The sequence below is a fragment of the Vulpes vulpes genome, chromosome 9 (genome assembly GCF_048418805.1).
Source record: "Vulpes vulpes isolate BD-2025 chromosome 9, VulVul3, whole genome shotgun sequence".
In the NCBI taxonomy this organism is placed as follows: Eukaryota; Metazoa; Chordata; class Mammalia; order Carnivora; family Canidae; genus Vulpes; species Vulpes vulpes.
The window spans coordinates 26,653,736-26,669,073 of record NC_132788.1 but is presented as its reverse complement, the minus strand read 5'-3'; the positions used below and the strand labels follow the sequence as shown (position 1 = coordinate 26,669,073).

At 34.1% G+C, this 15,338-nt stretch overlaps 1 protein-coding gene and 1 long non-coding RNA gene across 3 annotated transcripts in view; one reads left to right on the top strand and one right to left on the bottom strand.

Annotated features, from left to right (window-relative positions):
* The window catches only part of LOC140593847 (uncharacterized), a 36,734-nt gene that overhangs the window by 17,242 nt on the left and 4,154 nt on the right, over window positions 1–15,338 (top strand). The window contains exons 2-3 of the long non-coding RNA XR_011994182.1: window positions 10,885–11,027; window positions 14,366–14,573. This is a non-coding gene — a long non-coding RNA (uncharacterized lncRNA). The remainder of the gene's footprint in view (window positions 1–10,884; window positions 11,028–14,365; window positions 14,574–15,338) is intronic.
* Window positions 706–15,338, bottom strand: part of GLRA3 (glycine receptor alpha 3) — a 183,714-nt gene continuing 169,081 nt past the window's right edge. For both annotated transcript variants that reach the window (XM_026017550.2, XM_072719654.1), the window contains one exon: window positions 706–8,115. In XM_026017550.2, the coding sequence (XP_025873335.1) occupies window positions 7,837–8,115 (279 nt within the window). In that variant the 3' untranslated portion in view covers window positions 706–7,836. The remainder of the gene's footprint in view (window positions 8,116–15,338) is intronic.

Genomic DNA, 15,338 nt, shown 5'->3' with positions numbered 1-15,338 from the left:
CTATTCAAGAACAACTCAAGTGTGTAGTGAAGGTCAACCCATCAAGGAAAATCATAATATCAATTGAGCAAGGAATTTTCAGCCTATCAATGTTCCTCAACCTTGTGCAGCTAATAAATATATGAGATTCTATAAAATACTGTTACATATAAATTATAGGTGCTCCAAAAATGAGACTAGTTATAAACTAGTTATAAACCATACTGCAATATTTTCTTGGATTTTTTTATACATTAATTTTCCTCTTATTTCTTTACTATCATATTATCACTAAATTTCAGTCTTCTATGTAGAGGAAAAAATTTCTGGATTAAAAAAAGAAAAACAAAACACCAATGTTCTATTCTGAAATGGTCCTTTTGGGGTAGTGAGGTATAAGTGGTTTATTCAATAAACATATTTAGAGGAAAAGGCTTTCAAATAAACGAAAGTTATAAATATGGTAATGTCAAATCATTTTTCTAGATAATAACACATCTCTCTATTCTAAGTAGAAAAGCTCCATTCACCGTTTCCTTTATCATACTTTTCCTGTAATGGAAGGCATATGTTAAAGCTTCTCTGAATGATATATCACTGGGCTTGTGACCTAGAAGTGATAGTTTCATTCAGAACAGGAATCTAGTATGACTTTTATCAGGAAGACAACGTGACCCTTTGATAAAATTTGATCTTCATAAAAATGGAACAAAAGAGGTATCCACATTCTTGAAAAGTGTTAACTTTTATTATTTTTGATCAAATTATCTACAGTTACATGATAAATACCACACACCATACATGAGTTAATGACTCTGACTAAAGAATTTGTTAGTTGTAAAATTGAACTAAAGACAGTATCATGAGAAACAAGTTGATAAAATCATGCATACATTTTTAAATATATTTTCAGCATAATTTTCTGAAAAAAAATATGACATCATCTGGACAGGAAGACAGACAGACATCAGACCTAGGAAGACATGTTTTGAATCTACAGAAAAATAGTTAACACCATAAAATAGCAATACTATTTTTTTTGGTAGTCTTTTAAACATGTTGGCTCACTAATAATAAAGTCACTGTATGTGATATTAAGATGGCACATTGAAAATATATGGCACATTTTCTTTTTCTTTTGTTTTCCACAGCATATTATATAATATTCATAAAATGGTGGGCTACTTCACTCTATTCCCCTCCAGTATTATCATCTGTCATACTCTAAAATATAAATTTAAGGAATTAAGGAATGGTTATTGCATAATTCATAGAGGTGAAAGTGAAGGAGTGCAAAATTATTCAAGCATGTTTAAACACAGTCTTACATCTGAATCGTTTTCTGGCCTTTAACCCACAACTCCTTTCTCTTTGTTCACATTAACAAAGCCAGGCTGGATAATGTGTGTGCTAGTGGGGCTGCCTGAAGGCACCATCGCAAAAGCTGCCTCAAGAGAAAAATCAACTATTAAAATGAAACAACTTAATCCATTATATTTTTATTATAGCTTTACCCTAAAAATATGATTTACATTAGGCTGATAGTTTTTTAAATTCAGGTCATTTTGGAGAGTTTTATGTAATATCTTTGAATGATGAAATATATTTTTAGGGACTTAATAGGATTGTTGTACAGCGAGACGTTTACAGTTGCTGCAAATAATTTCCATAGAAATTTGGGTCAATTTCTACTTATCTAAATAGACAATTAACTTTAACTTTATATTTCATTATGTTATAAACCTGAAAATGTCTCATCATTGTTTAATAAATAGTGTTTATAAATGGCTTAAAAAAGAATAAAGCCACTTGTAAGGGGTTGAGAAAATGGTACTGACTGAGCCTAAATGTAGACAAAAGATATGAAAAAATAAACAAAGCCCTGTCTCTAGGGAACGGAGTAGACTTATTTGCAATTTACAAAGTAAAGTCATTTCTTAACAAATATAAGCTTTCTTTTATCATTTAGATCTATGTCACAATGGGACAGGCTGCTTTCAGAGTAATGAGCTACGTGTTACTGAAGAATTTTGGAAGAATGTGAATAAATTTGTATCAGGAATGTAATGGTGGGAAGATTCAGACATTGGGAAGGAAGTTGATCTGAAACACCTTACAGGTTTATTTTTTAACTTTAAGGATGTAATTGAGAGTGAAAATGAATTTGAAGAAAGAAAAATTAAAGAAATTTAGATTTAAATCTAGTCTTAGAACAACAGGTTTATGTATGTTCACATCAATTGTTCTCATTTGTGGAACTTTGCCAATAATCCAGATTTTCATGTCTTACTCCAAACACACTGAATTCAGCACTTAGAACAATGGCAGGTACATAGAAGTGCTTGACAAATATTTGTTTAGTCAGTAATTGAATTATAATCTTCCGTGTTGAGCCTCAGCCTGAATATATTTTTAAAAATGCATAAGGGAATTTTGATGTACAGAATCAGAGTCTAATCAGAATCATTAGTTTTTTAAAACAGTACACTATCTGATTCTGAGAGATGCTTCTCCAGAATATTTTCCCTGCCCTTGTTATTTTCAAATTCTAGGGAGTTATATTTTATGCACAGGCCTAAGCATCTTTATAGTGGAAAAAATAAGCATCACTTTGCTTTTTTTTTTTAAGTAATTAGAATAGCAGCCCTCTCCCTTTGGAAGTTCACTTCTAATATCAGTATGTTTCTAAAGAGGAATAGGGGCTGGGATAAGAGTTTAATTTTAAAGTTAATTATATCAATACAACTCATAGTATACACTGTTTATTAATGAAGAGTTTATATAGCAATGAGAAAAATGGGACTGCTATATTTTACCACTCCCTGGTATACCTGAACAAGAAAATGAAAGCCAATGTATCTGCTGAGGAAGACGTCTCTTAGAAAGGATTAAAAGTACAACTGGTATAATGGATATTTCATTCAATCAATAGGGAACCTGTGTGTCCATGTATGTTGTAATTTTTAAAATATTGTGTTAAAAATCACCAGATTGTCTTGTTAGCCAAGCAGTAATTCTTCTTTCAGCATCTCTTTAAAATCTCAAAGTGAATGAATTGATACACTTTGAGGCCTAAGTATGGAAACTAGAGCTGACTGTGTGCTTAAAGATTATTTGATGATTATAGAGATGGATATGATTATTCCTACACTGCTCAGAATGGCATTGTGACCCAAAACAGAGAATGCAGTCAGGACTTATGAAGGCATTGTGGAGAGCAAGACTTGGTTATCATTATATTCAAAATTTTAGTCTCTTACAGAATTCTAATCTTCAAGTCAGACCTTTGCATTGCCCATTATTCAGGTAAGTCCAGCTAAATAAAGTAGTCTTGACAAAATTATTTGAAAAACTATACTAGAGAGTCCTTTAATTTTGCTTGAGCAGATAAGGTAATTGGGGTACAGTTTAGAGACATTAAAATTTGTCATTTAAAAAAAATGTGCAGTCTTTGCAACTAAATTCTTCTCTGTAATGCCCATGAAGCCAGCAAGTTTATAATCTGTCAGAACTGAGTGTACTGTTTCAATACTCTACAATAGCAAGTAACAGTTTAGAAGTCAAGCATTGGCAATAAAATTATCTAGTTCCCAAACTGAATACCTAAATTAACCAAAAACAGTAGTTATCATAATTGTGCTTAATGGGATGCCTGGATATCTCATTTGGTTAAGCATCTGTCTTCAGTTCAGGTCATGATCCCAGAGTTCAGGCTCCCTGTTCAGTGGGAAGTCTGCTTCTCCCTCTGCCTCTTACCCTGCTCATACTCTCTCTCTCTTTCAAAAATCTTCAAAAAAAATCACTGTGCTTAACAGTGAGTGCATTTGAAAGACAAGCTTGCAATTATGAAGATACAAAAAAATATTCTCTGAGTCACTAGATAATTTTCGACCAATCTCAGTGAACTAAGATTACTATTAGTTTATAGGCTATTTTCTATTGATTATATTTGCTTTGGCTAGATCATAAAAATGCAAATTTCTGTGGTAGAAACCATATTTATTCTTTTAATTTGTTTTAACCCATCTAATTATTTTATAGCCTTTGCTTTCTCACTATCAGTGAATACTGATAGACTAAATGTGCTGCATACATGGAATGGCTTGGTTTTTTTTTACTAGTTCAGCATCAACTAGATGAGAAACACGGATCATTTGTGCTGATAAATTTTGAGAGGTTTTGCTATTACCTTTATTACAAAGTATGTGAAATCTGTCTTGGAATAACATACATGACCTCAAAGATTGTTAAGGATTGACTGGTTTAAGGACTGTGGCACAATCTAAGAGTTTCATTTTTAGAGTGCTCTAAGCATCTTTGTAGTTGTTTTAGAGACATCTATGAATATCAATATTGTCAATTTCCTACTTTTAATATGATAATATTTTCTACTTTTAATATTGGCAATTTCCATATTCCCTGGAGTCCATGTCATGGACTATATATATATATATATATATAGTCCATGTCATGGACTATATATATATATATATATATATATATATATATTTAAATGGGATGTATAGTGTGAAAGATATACCTATCTTTCTCTTAAAATCACAGCAATGTCAGTCATACAGAATGCTAACGTAGTTAACAACTTTCTTCTGTTAAATATGTTGGCTTACTTTTTCACATTTTCTTTCTAAAATTTCCATGGTCTTCTGTAAGATCCTGGGAATTCATAAGCTCATTGTATTCATATTTTAGGGATAAATAGATTTTAAAGCACTTATAGTTCGAAATTAAGGTAAATGTTATTAGAATATATCCATAGAATAAGAGTTAATTATAGAATAAGATAAGTAGTCATACAATCTTTTAAACACAGCAACTGGGAGTTGGTTGGTTCTGCAGGTGAGTAACTGTCATGAAGAAAAATGTGGAAAGGTTAGAGATAAAGATCCTTGGCTTTCTTGCTTCTACAGTTTCTTCTGGAATCTAGTTTAAGTAGTAAAAAAAAGTTCTAGATCCCCACAATAGTTAAGCTTCAATTCTAATGTTTGGGGAAGAAAGAAGTATGTCATATACATGCTAAGGTATAGGGTTTCCTAAAAATTCATATGCTATGGAACCATAAATTTCAATGATTGTGATACATAACACTAAGAAAAATTGCAATAAACTGCATACAGAAGTTACAAACTTTCCAATGTGGTCATTTCAAAGCATTTCTGTATGTTTTGTATGAATGTCTGTATTAGAATTCCAACTTGCATGTGGGTAATTAGTGATATGTACACATTTGAATTTTCTCACAATGAATAGTTTTTCGTTGGTTTAATGTGCAATATTAGGGTTTGACCTAGGGCTTATTCAAACAACTACTACCTTGAGATGCTAATTGCAATGTAATTTTCCAGTTTTAAACAATCTTCATTGTTCAAGTGTTCATTCGAGGGTATGCATTCCTTTAAATATTCTGGTTTCAGCCATACAAATACTATCATTGTTGCCATATGAATCACAACCATCAGAGTATTTCCTTAGTATAGTAAGACAATAATAAACATATATACCTCAGCAAAGTATAATACTTTTAAGGTAGGGATTTTTACCATACCAATGTTCCTGTGACAAATTGTCTTGTGGCTAGTATTTTTACATTCCAAGTCTCAGGTATAAAAGAGACATTTTTTAACATTCTCAAATATGAAAATGAGCAATATCTGTGAATTTCTCTTGGGGAATATGTCCATTACATTTCTGTTTGCTCCTGGCAAGAATTCACTTAATTGAAACAATGATGGAGAACTTTTGAAATAAGATGTGTAAAGTACAGAAAAATGTATTCAAGTATTTCAGAGACATATTAAGACTATATAGTTCATCATAACTTCAAACCACCCAGCTTATCCTCAGGGAACACAAACACACATCTTGCTCTAATCTATCTTTAGTACAAGAATACATTTTCATGATTTTGATTCATACACACCAAGTGAAGTAGACTTTGTCCAACTTTTGGGCTCACAGTCCTCAAAATAAGTAAAGAGTAACAATTTCTTCCATTTGTGACATTTTCATTTAATACTGAACATGATTTTTTTCCCTAGTAGTATTTTAATTTTTTATAAAGGAGAACAGTTTGCTCCTTCACTTGCAAAAAATGCTGAATAATTCTTTTTTCAAAAGTTATTTTTAAAAACTATAATTGGATGGACCAAAATTCAGTAACATTGAGAAACTTTTAACTTTAAATGGCAGTTCTTGCTTTTAGTTCGAGAATGATTAAAGTTCAGAAAATAATACCATATGATTCAAAGACTGGCTTATTTTTTCCTCTTAAATCTGAGTTGTTTTCTTAATGTTTAAACCTTTCTCTGTCAATCATTTGGCACATTGAGTTTCCATTTAGCAAATCTGACCAATAATTAAACTTACTAAAATGCATTCTAGAGCTTTTTAAAAATACAACAATAATGACAAAAATAATGCAAAATTTGCAAAACTGAAAAAGAATTGGAGTCTGGTTTAATTTCACCAAGAACTCTATCATATATTTGTATTTAATCACACTGCATGGAATGAGCCATTGCAGTTAAAATAATTCCATTGGGGTTGCTGATAAATTTTAAGTAAAAATTTTATTTAAAATTATTCACAACCAGTGAATGGCACAGATATTGAAATCACTAATTCATAAATATAAAAACAATCCATCCTTACTTTATAGAAATGACTTATTTATATAGGTTAGAATTAAAATATTCCCTTGTTACATTGGGAGCTAAGAGTCTGAACCCATATAACTTTGATGGGAAAACTTTTATTAAAAAAATCTTTCATAAATCCAGTTTTGTTTTAATTAAATTCATTTTTATCAAAATGTATATACTATAATCCCATTGAATTTTAAAGTCTCATTCTAAGCTAAAATATAAAAATCGTACTGAACTTTGTTCAGTTATATCAAAACATTAAACATAATTACGTACAGACAATTAAGCAGCTATTAAAAATCTAACAAAACAAGGGTACTGGCTTGCATTTTGCAGTGTTTGGCAATAATTCAAAATATGCAGCTTTAACACTTATTTAAAAACAATGCTGTTGTTTTCAGTACTTCCATCTTCATTCATAGAGATATAAAGTTAAGAAAGTAGATTTTGTGTATAATAGGATCTCTTAAACCATTTGTTTTAAATTTCCGAAGAGGGAAATTTTGTATTCTAAACAATTAAATTTAGTTTGTAAATACTAAAATTTTTTAATTTTAATTCTAATTTTTTTGGTAGTACATAAGTTTTAATTCTATAATTTGAATTTTTTGGAATTACATAAGTTTATTCATAGTATTTGTATGTACAATCCTTTATTACTGAGTTTTCTACTGAATTAATTGATTATTTTTCTATTTTGTAGGTACAGCATAAGAAAATATTTTAAAACCTCAAGCTACTGATTTTTAAAATCTTCAACATTTCCACTTTTCTCCATTTATAAAGTTAATTGTGCAAATTTTACTTTTGTAAGATTTAATGTTATTGAACTGAAAACCAAAGATTTTCAAAGTAGTCTTCACATGTACTATTATGTGATATTATATAACAACACAAACACGTTGGCAATAATATTTCCACTTACATGATATACTATGAAAGGACAGATAATCTTAAATTAATAGGAAATAGAATCCTCATAATACATATTTTTGTATTCAGTAAAAGACTCTTAATCTACCTTGTGACTCTGCATAGCAAATCATAGTACCTTCCGATACACCATTTTAATAGGATGGTCATCATTTGTATGCCACACACACACACACACACACACACACTCACACACATACACACCTATGGCAAAGAAACTTTCTTTTGAATTGCTCATTTGCACTTGCGTGCCCCTAGAGGCTTAATCTTGTTGCTGATGAATATCCTCATGTCTAAGAATTTTATAGATAACCCAGTAGAAAATATTAAAAATCAAAAAGGCTAATGGGAAACAGGCTCGAGAGATGGTGTCAATCTTCTTGGCTCTGTCGATAAAAACCTTCCTCATTTCATCAGGGCTTTTCGGCATTACCTGGACAGGATGATTTGGGCCCTTTGGGGTCACACCATCTTTTGCTTGCAGACAGGGTCCCATTCCATAGGCTGTGAAGCTGAATCGACTTTCCCTTACCTCATCATCCTAAGAAAAACATGAGAAAATACTTTAGTCAAAGAATAGATCACGTATTTCAGAATCATAACTTAAACTTTATCGTGATAAATGTTACCATTATTGTATTGGAAAGATAACTGAAGCATATAAAGATTGAGTTGCTTTTTTTTCCCCATTGAAGTTTTACTGATTTATCCTGCTCTATCATATTAATGTGTCCATTAAGAAATCTGAAGCTCTTAAATATGTTTTGTTGGAAAAGCAGAACATTTTGGTATTGTCTACATATTGCTAGAACATCAAAATAAATTCAACGAGAAAAAGAATCTATTGGGATATTTTATATTTTCACAGACTAGGTTTTTTATGTGTTTAAATGTATAAATATATGTTGTCAAAGGGGACAATATCTTTTTTTAATTTTTTAAATTTTTTTAAAAATTTTTATTTATTTATGATAGTCACAGAGAGAGAGAGAGAGACAGGCAGAGACATAGGCAGAGGGAGAAGCAGGCTCCATGCACCGGGAGCCTGATGTGGGATTCGATCCCGGGTCTCCAGGATCGGACCCTGGGCCAAAGGCAGGCGCCAAACCGCTGCGCCACCCAGGGATCCCCCAAAGGGGACAATATCAAGATCATTGACTGGATTTTTCTTTTTCATTGCGGCAAATTTTAATGTTTATTTCCTATGATTTTAATGTTATTTCATTGGAAAATACAGTCTAGCTCAAGAACACTGCCTGGTTTTTGTTATCCTCACTTAATAATACTTCTCTGTTTTACAGTAACCCGTTTGAAAGACTAAGGTAGTCACACATTCTAGTTTACATGCAATTACTTTTCAGGTACATTGATTGAGTTGAAATTATGAATGAAATTCGGCAGGAATTTATTTCAAGTTAAAGAAAATTGTTTAACCTATTATGTTCTGAAAAGGTATTGTTACTTTTCTCTTAAAAGTTGCAAATTAAAGAATCCTCCAGATATGCATTATATGTACATGAAAAGAAAACCAAAATTTAAAAGAAAAATAATTTAATAAAAATATGATAAATGAAATGTGTTCATTATAGGAAAATATGGTATTTAGAAATTTATGACATTCATTAATGAGCAATTTAATTTAATGCACTTATTTAGAATGTAACAGTAGATGATTGCCAATTAATTGGATTGTTTTGCTCCTAAAACTGAAAGTTTAAAAGATGACATTTTATAAAGTTGTTACAGCTCTCCTTTATGTAAGTAATTTTTAATGGTATAATAGGAGACAAAAGGAATTGACTCAAACTCTTGAAAAATAATTCTGGGTCTGTGGAAGTAGAGGCTCAATAAACAGTATATTGCAAAATACGAAAATGAGAAATGGAAATTAAAATGTGTTCTAAACATGAAAAGATGATCAAAGTTGATGTAATAATGTGTAAAATAGTTTTTTGGGGGAATTATAGAGTAAGGCAATTTCACATGACACACAAAAACAAATAACTATTGGAAAATAGCTTACCTGCATAAGCAATTGAATTTTGAGGTAACAAGTCTGAAATAAAAGCTGATGATCCTAATTACATAACTACTATTGTAATCTTATAAAAGTTGGAAATTGATTTTTCAGTACTCTTTAATAAGGATGTTGATTTATACTGGCAATTTTTTTTATCTACCATGGAAATTTTAAAGCTAAATTATTGTTTGCCTTGAATTTTCTATTCTTGGGGAAAAGTGTATATACAAGAAATTAAACTTTTTATGTAAGTGCTAAAGTAGCATCCTTATGGTTTAGAAAATCATGCTGGTGCTTATATTCCAGAAAGAAAGTGTAGTTTGTTTGGATAATTTGTATAATTTTTGTGTGTAAATCAGCTGAATGCTAAAGTACAAAATAATTTATTAACTTATATAGACCCATGTGTTGAAAAAATCCGTCTCAAATGTAAAAAAGTAATTTCTCAGTGAACATTTACAATGAAGGCTGCTTGTTAGTTGAGGTAATGAATAGATAAATTATAAAAATACTAAAATTTTAGGATTCTAGCTGCTGTGTTTAATAAAGTAGAATCTACTTTGTGTTTCCCTCTGGTTTTACTAAGAAACAATTGACATGTATCACTGTGTAAGTGTAAAGTATACAGCATGATGGTTTGATTTACATATATGGTGAAATGATTATCACAATAGGTTTAGTTAATACCTACAATCTCATATAGATACAAGAAAAAAGGGAAAAAATCTCTTGTGATGAAAACTCTTAGGAACTACTCTCCTCCCAACTTTTCTGTAGATCATGTACCAGTCATAGCTCTAGAGGTCATGTACGTTATAGTCCTAGTACTTATCTTATAACTGGAAGTTTGTATTTTTTAACCACCTACCCCCACTGACTACCTTTCTAACTATTCTGAAGAACTTATTTTCAAACCTTTGGAGACACCCCCTCCCCGCCCCGCCGTTGCTCATCTCAAAAAAAAAAAAATCTTTTTAAGATTTAAGATATTCAGTGATCACCTACGTTATTTTCAACTGCATCTTTCCACATAACTGCGAGTAGAGGGTTAACATCAGGTCCGGGCTGATGAATGGCTGCTGATCCTTTCAGCATCATTTCCTTGAAAACAATAGTTAAGCTAAATGGGGAACGTGGAATTTGCTACATTTACTGCACAGGGGTTGCTGTGTGGGGCCTGAAGGCCTCTGGCCTACGTGACCAGAATGTATACAAGCTTGGTAAGAAATCAAGGCTGTGGCTTTTCTGTGTCAGTGTGATAATATGTGCCTTGACGTTTGTCCTTGGCAGTGCAACTCCTGGCACCTGTGGATGAGGGTAAAAGCAGCTGTGCTCTTCAGCCAATGCCCTGCCTCCTGATGAGATGAAGATGCTGTGTCTGATGTATCGGCTGTCTCACATGCTCCTGCAGGACTGAGCAAATTTTACAATAGGTTAAAGCCTATTGTGTGTCGAGGGTTTGATTGACGATTTTAACCCTGAATTTCAGTGGTGGTGACAGAAGTTGGCTGGGCTTTCCAATCATTTCAGACTCAGTATGGCCCAAAGTTCTGGGAGGGAGTTTGAAGAGAGTGTGATCCTGATTCACCTTTGGGTTTGAGGTAGCTAGAGCTCTGCAGAAAATAACTGGGATAAATCTTATGATTGTAATGTGAATGACACAGAATTCTCCCTGGTTGTGTTGGCAGATGGGTGATTAATGAAATAAAACTGAAGGAGACCGAGGTAACAGAACTGAAGGGAAAGTGGCTCAGAATACAATTAATTTCTTATATCCTATTTAGTTGATTGTCTGTGAAACTGAAACTACTTGGCAGAAAGAGAAATTAGAGCAAGTAAAGCAAGCAGCTTCATGCCTGTTCTTGAAGTCCACTTGGTACTTGGAAGGATGTTGCATTTAATCCTGATAGTACTTCTTTGCAACCCCAAGCAAGCAACACTGGAAATGACTGAGTATCCTGCATCCCTGTCCAAAAGAAATGTAATAATGTAGGATGGCTCAGTGGTTGAGCATCTGCCTTTGGCTCAGGGTTCTGGGATCAAGTCCTGTATCAGGCTCCCCGGAGAGAGCCTGCTTCTCCCTCTGCCTATGTCTCTGCTTCCCTCTCTGTGTCTCTCATGAATAAATAAATAAAATCTTTAAAAATTTATATATGAAAGAAATCTAATGTGAACCACAGATGAAAGCCACCTGTATAATTCTCAGTTTAAATTTTAGCTACATTTTAACATGTTAAAAGAAACAAGTGAAGTTAATTTTACTATTATATTTTCTTTTTTAACTTACTATGTCCTAAGTATGATTTATACATTAGTCAAAGTAACAATTAAAGAGATATTTTACATCCTAAGTCTTTGAAATGAGTATATATTTTTAATACGTCTCAGTTCACACTCTACATTTCTAGTGCTCAATAGCCGTGGCTTATATCTACCATTTTGGATAAAGCAATTATAACAGAAAGAAGCTGGGGCTCTTTACTGTGAAGTACCAGACAATAACTGGGGAATCTATGCCTTCTAGCATCCTTAGGTTAGAGGACATAGGAATGAAAAACATGAAAACAATGTTGTCTGTGAATGCTAACTTCTAATTTGCTGCAGTTCCTGGCAGGCATGTAATCAGTGACACTTTTGGAGTGGGGAAGGCCTAGGATGGTATGAATCTGCGCTGAGGAACCAGCTGCCTGCTTCTCTCACTGCTGTGAAATTGAACAGCCCTTTGGAAGAAGTAGCTATGTTAAGGGTAGTAGCAAACCTGGGCTGGCCACATGATCAATAAAAATAAGCCTACCCAAACCACATTCTCTGATTCAACTCTGGTAGACAGGACAATTAGGGGAGTCCCCCAGGGCATGGGTTTCCCATGTGGCTCTCCTTTTGGAAAGGCAGGAGGTTAGGTGCGATTCACAGGGACACTTTATAGTTGCCATGCTGGGTTTCACTGATGGGAAAACTATCTGGGCTATTTAGAAGAAAGATCATGGCCAGAGGTAAATCTATTAGCTCTCTTTAGGTAGCTTTTAAGACACAGAATGAATATTAACAGGAGTCCTATGAAAGATTTCCTGGCACATTATTGCCAGCTGAGAGGAAGGAAATCTTGCAGTTCCGGCAGCTGCTTCCCTTAAGGAACCCTGTTAAATCTGCTGCTTTCATCTCAGAAGTTAAATCAATGATGCTGATGGGGAATGGAAACAAAAGGCACTGATATGGACTGCTGAATTTACTCCATCCATTAAGTCATTTGAAACAAAAAAGACTGGCTTGAAGGCCAGGCTCTCCTTGCCCAGTCCTGAATTTGGTATCAGTGGATGGTACCTCCTTCGACTCAATGCATATTTGGAAAGGACGTGACACATGATGAAGTATCTTGTCATTTCTGGATTGAACTTGATCTTGGCTCTCATTTCTTAGCCTAGTTGTAATTGGATAGATGTACTAAAACAAGAAGCCCTAAGAATGGCCTAAACCTTCCTCTATGGGAACTATCAAACAGTACAAGACCCCAGGAAGGTAAATGAAACTCTTAGTTCTGATTAAGGATATAGTGGATGGAGGGGTGCTAGTCCTTCATTAATTTTCTCTAGACTAGCTCTATCTGGCCTGTGATAATGCCAAATGGGGCCTTCAGTCTGACTGCTGACCACCTGGGGTCACTAAAGAAGTCACCCACCAGCTTCTACCATGATAAATGGTAAAACCCAAAGAGTTTCAAGAGAAAGGAGGCTGGTATGCCGTTTTTTGTTGTTGTTGTTGTTGTTGTTGTTGTTTGTTTTTTTTAAGATTTTAAGTTCTCTTTACATGGCCAATGTGTGGCTCAAACTTACAACCCCAAGATGAAGAGTGGCATGTTCCACCCACTGAACTAGTCAGGCACTCCAAGGCTGGTATGCTTTGACAGACTTGAACAGGGCTTCCCTTTTAAGGTCGATAAAAAGGAAAAAGTATGACACTGTGTGTCTTCATATGGGGTAGACCCAATTAACAAACCTGAGTTCTCCAGGATATTATCACAAGCTAGTTGGAAATAGTTTGGTCCAGGCCACTGTCAAAAGAAAGTTAGTGATAAATGGTACTCTGCTCTCTGAGCAGAAAGTCAAGAGAGAGTTTGGAAACTAGTGACCCATGTGACTAGGTGAAGGAGGTTAACTAATCCAGCTGAAATTCAGGGCTCAGCCCCATCAGTCAGTTTCTGGAAACAATCTAGGTAAAGCACTAGAAACAATTTACAAATGATAAAGGACAAACTGTTATGTCTTCTGCATCCCATTGTGAGAAAAATTACTGTAGCACTATTTGAAATTTGGCAGATACATCTTTATTTCTGTTGGCCCTCTTGCATAAAGTGACTAGAAAACAGACTGAACAGGGTAAACTATGAGAGGTCTGAGGCAGGCAATAGCCCATGGAGCCTCTCTGAGGCCTAACATTCATCCACTCTAGGGAAATCTGCTATTAAAACCCATGTAGACTGGAATTTCTGCAAAAGGCTCAATAATGGTACCTTAAGATTGCTGCCAGGATTCTAGACAAGAAAACTCTGGATACTCTGAGTAGGTATAATCTATTTGAATGATGACTACTGACATTCTCCTGGGCTCTGGTAGAAACAGTCCCCAAACTGAAGGAAACTGGGGGCATCTTAGGTATATTTAGGCTTCAAATATCTAAATATTATGATGGGTAATACCAAAAAGGTATTTCAATAGAAGTAAAAATTATATCATTTAGGAACAAGCTAAGGGGAATTACTTATGAATTACTTCAGGTGAAGTAAATAATACCCATGAGAAGGTGGCCTATATGACAGTGGACTGGAGATTCCATCTGAGCCACTCAGAGTGGTATGGACCTCCTGATTCTCTTCTCACTGAGACAAAGAAGGTCACCTGGCCCACTGAAGGAAACTTATATGGAAAGTCAGCACTCATACCATATCTGCAATCAAATAAAAAATTGTAGTTGAAGAAAGCAAGGTAAGTCTACAAAATAGGCTAACTTGAGAACCAATATGCACGGCAGTATCAGAAGAACTGGTTCTTGCTCTGGGAGCAATATCTGGATATTCAAAGACCCCTGGCCCTAGCCAATGGCATTGCCTTATGGTCAGGCAAATGGGCCAGTTTAAATGGACAACTAAGAACAACAACCGGGTGGGTGATGAAATTCCTTATAAACATTCCAGGGTAGAATTAAATTAGGTCAAGTAATCCCTGCCTAGTCACTGACTCAGAGGGGAACTAGAATGCCAAGGCAGATGTCTTGGACTGGCCGTGGATGCAGCCATGGTGGTGTCCAAGCCATGCAGCAATGGACAAAACCATGACACATTTCTCTGTTGTGCAATAGAGCCACTGGTGTAGTGAGAGCTTGACCTGAATATTAATGAAAGAATATATTGCTTGAAAATTGCCTCCGAGCTAAATCTCCTGAGGATGAGTATTAACACATAGCTGGCAGATGGAATCCTAAAGTCTTTGATTATGGTTCCTGGAGGATTCAATGGATTTTGGCAGATATAAGACAGTCTATCTTGGGCTTTGTTTGTACTGTAACAAGCCAAAGCTGAAAATACTGTTAATGGCTTGAAACAAAGCATTTTTTATATCAGTTTGGGCTCCTGGAACAGATCTCATTGGACAAAGGAATACATTTAAACATGACCAGTGTATAAAATGGCCCAAGAGAACAACATAGCAAAGGCATTTAAATAGAAGTTGAAATGAGCAATTGAAACACTT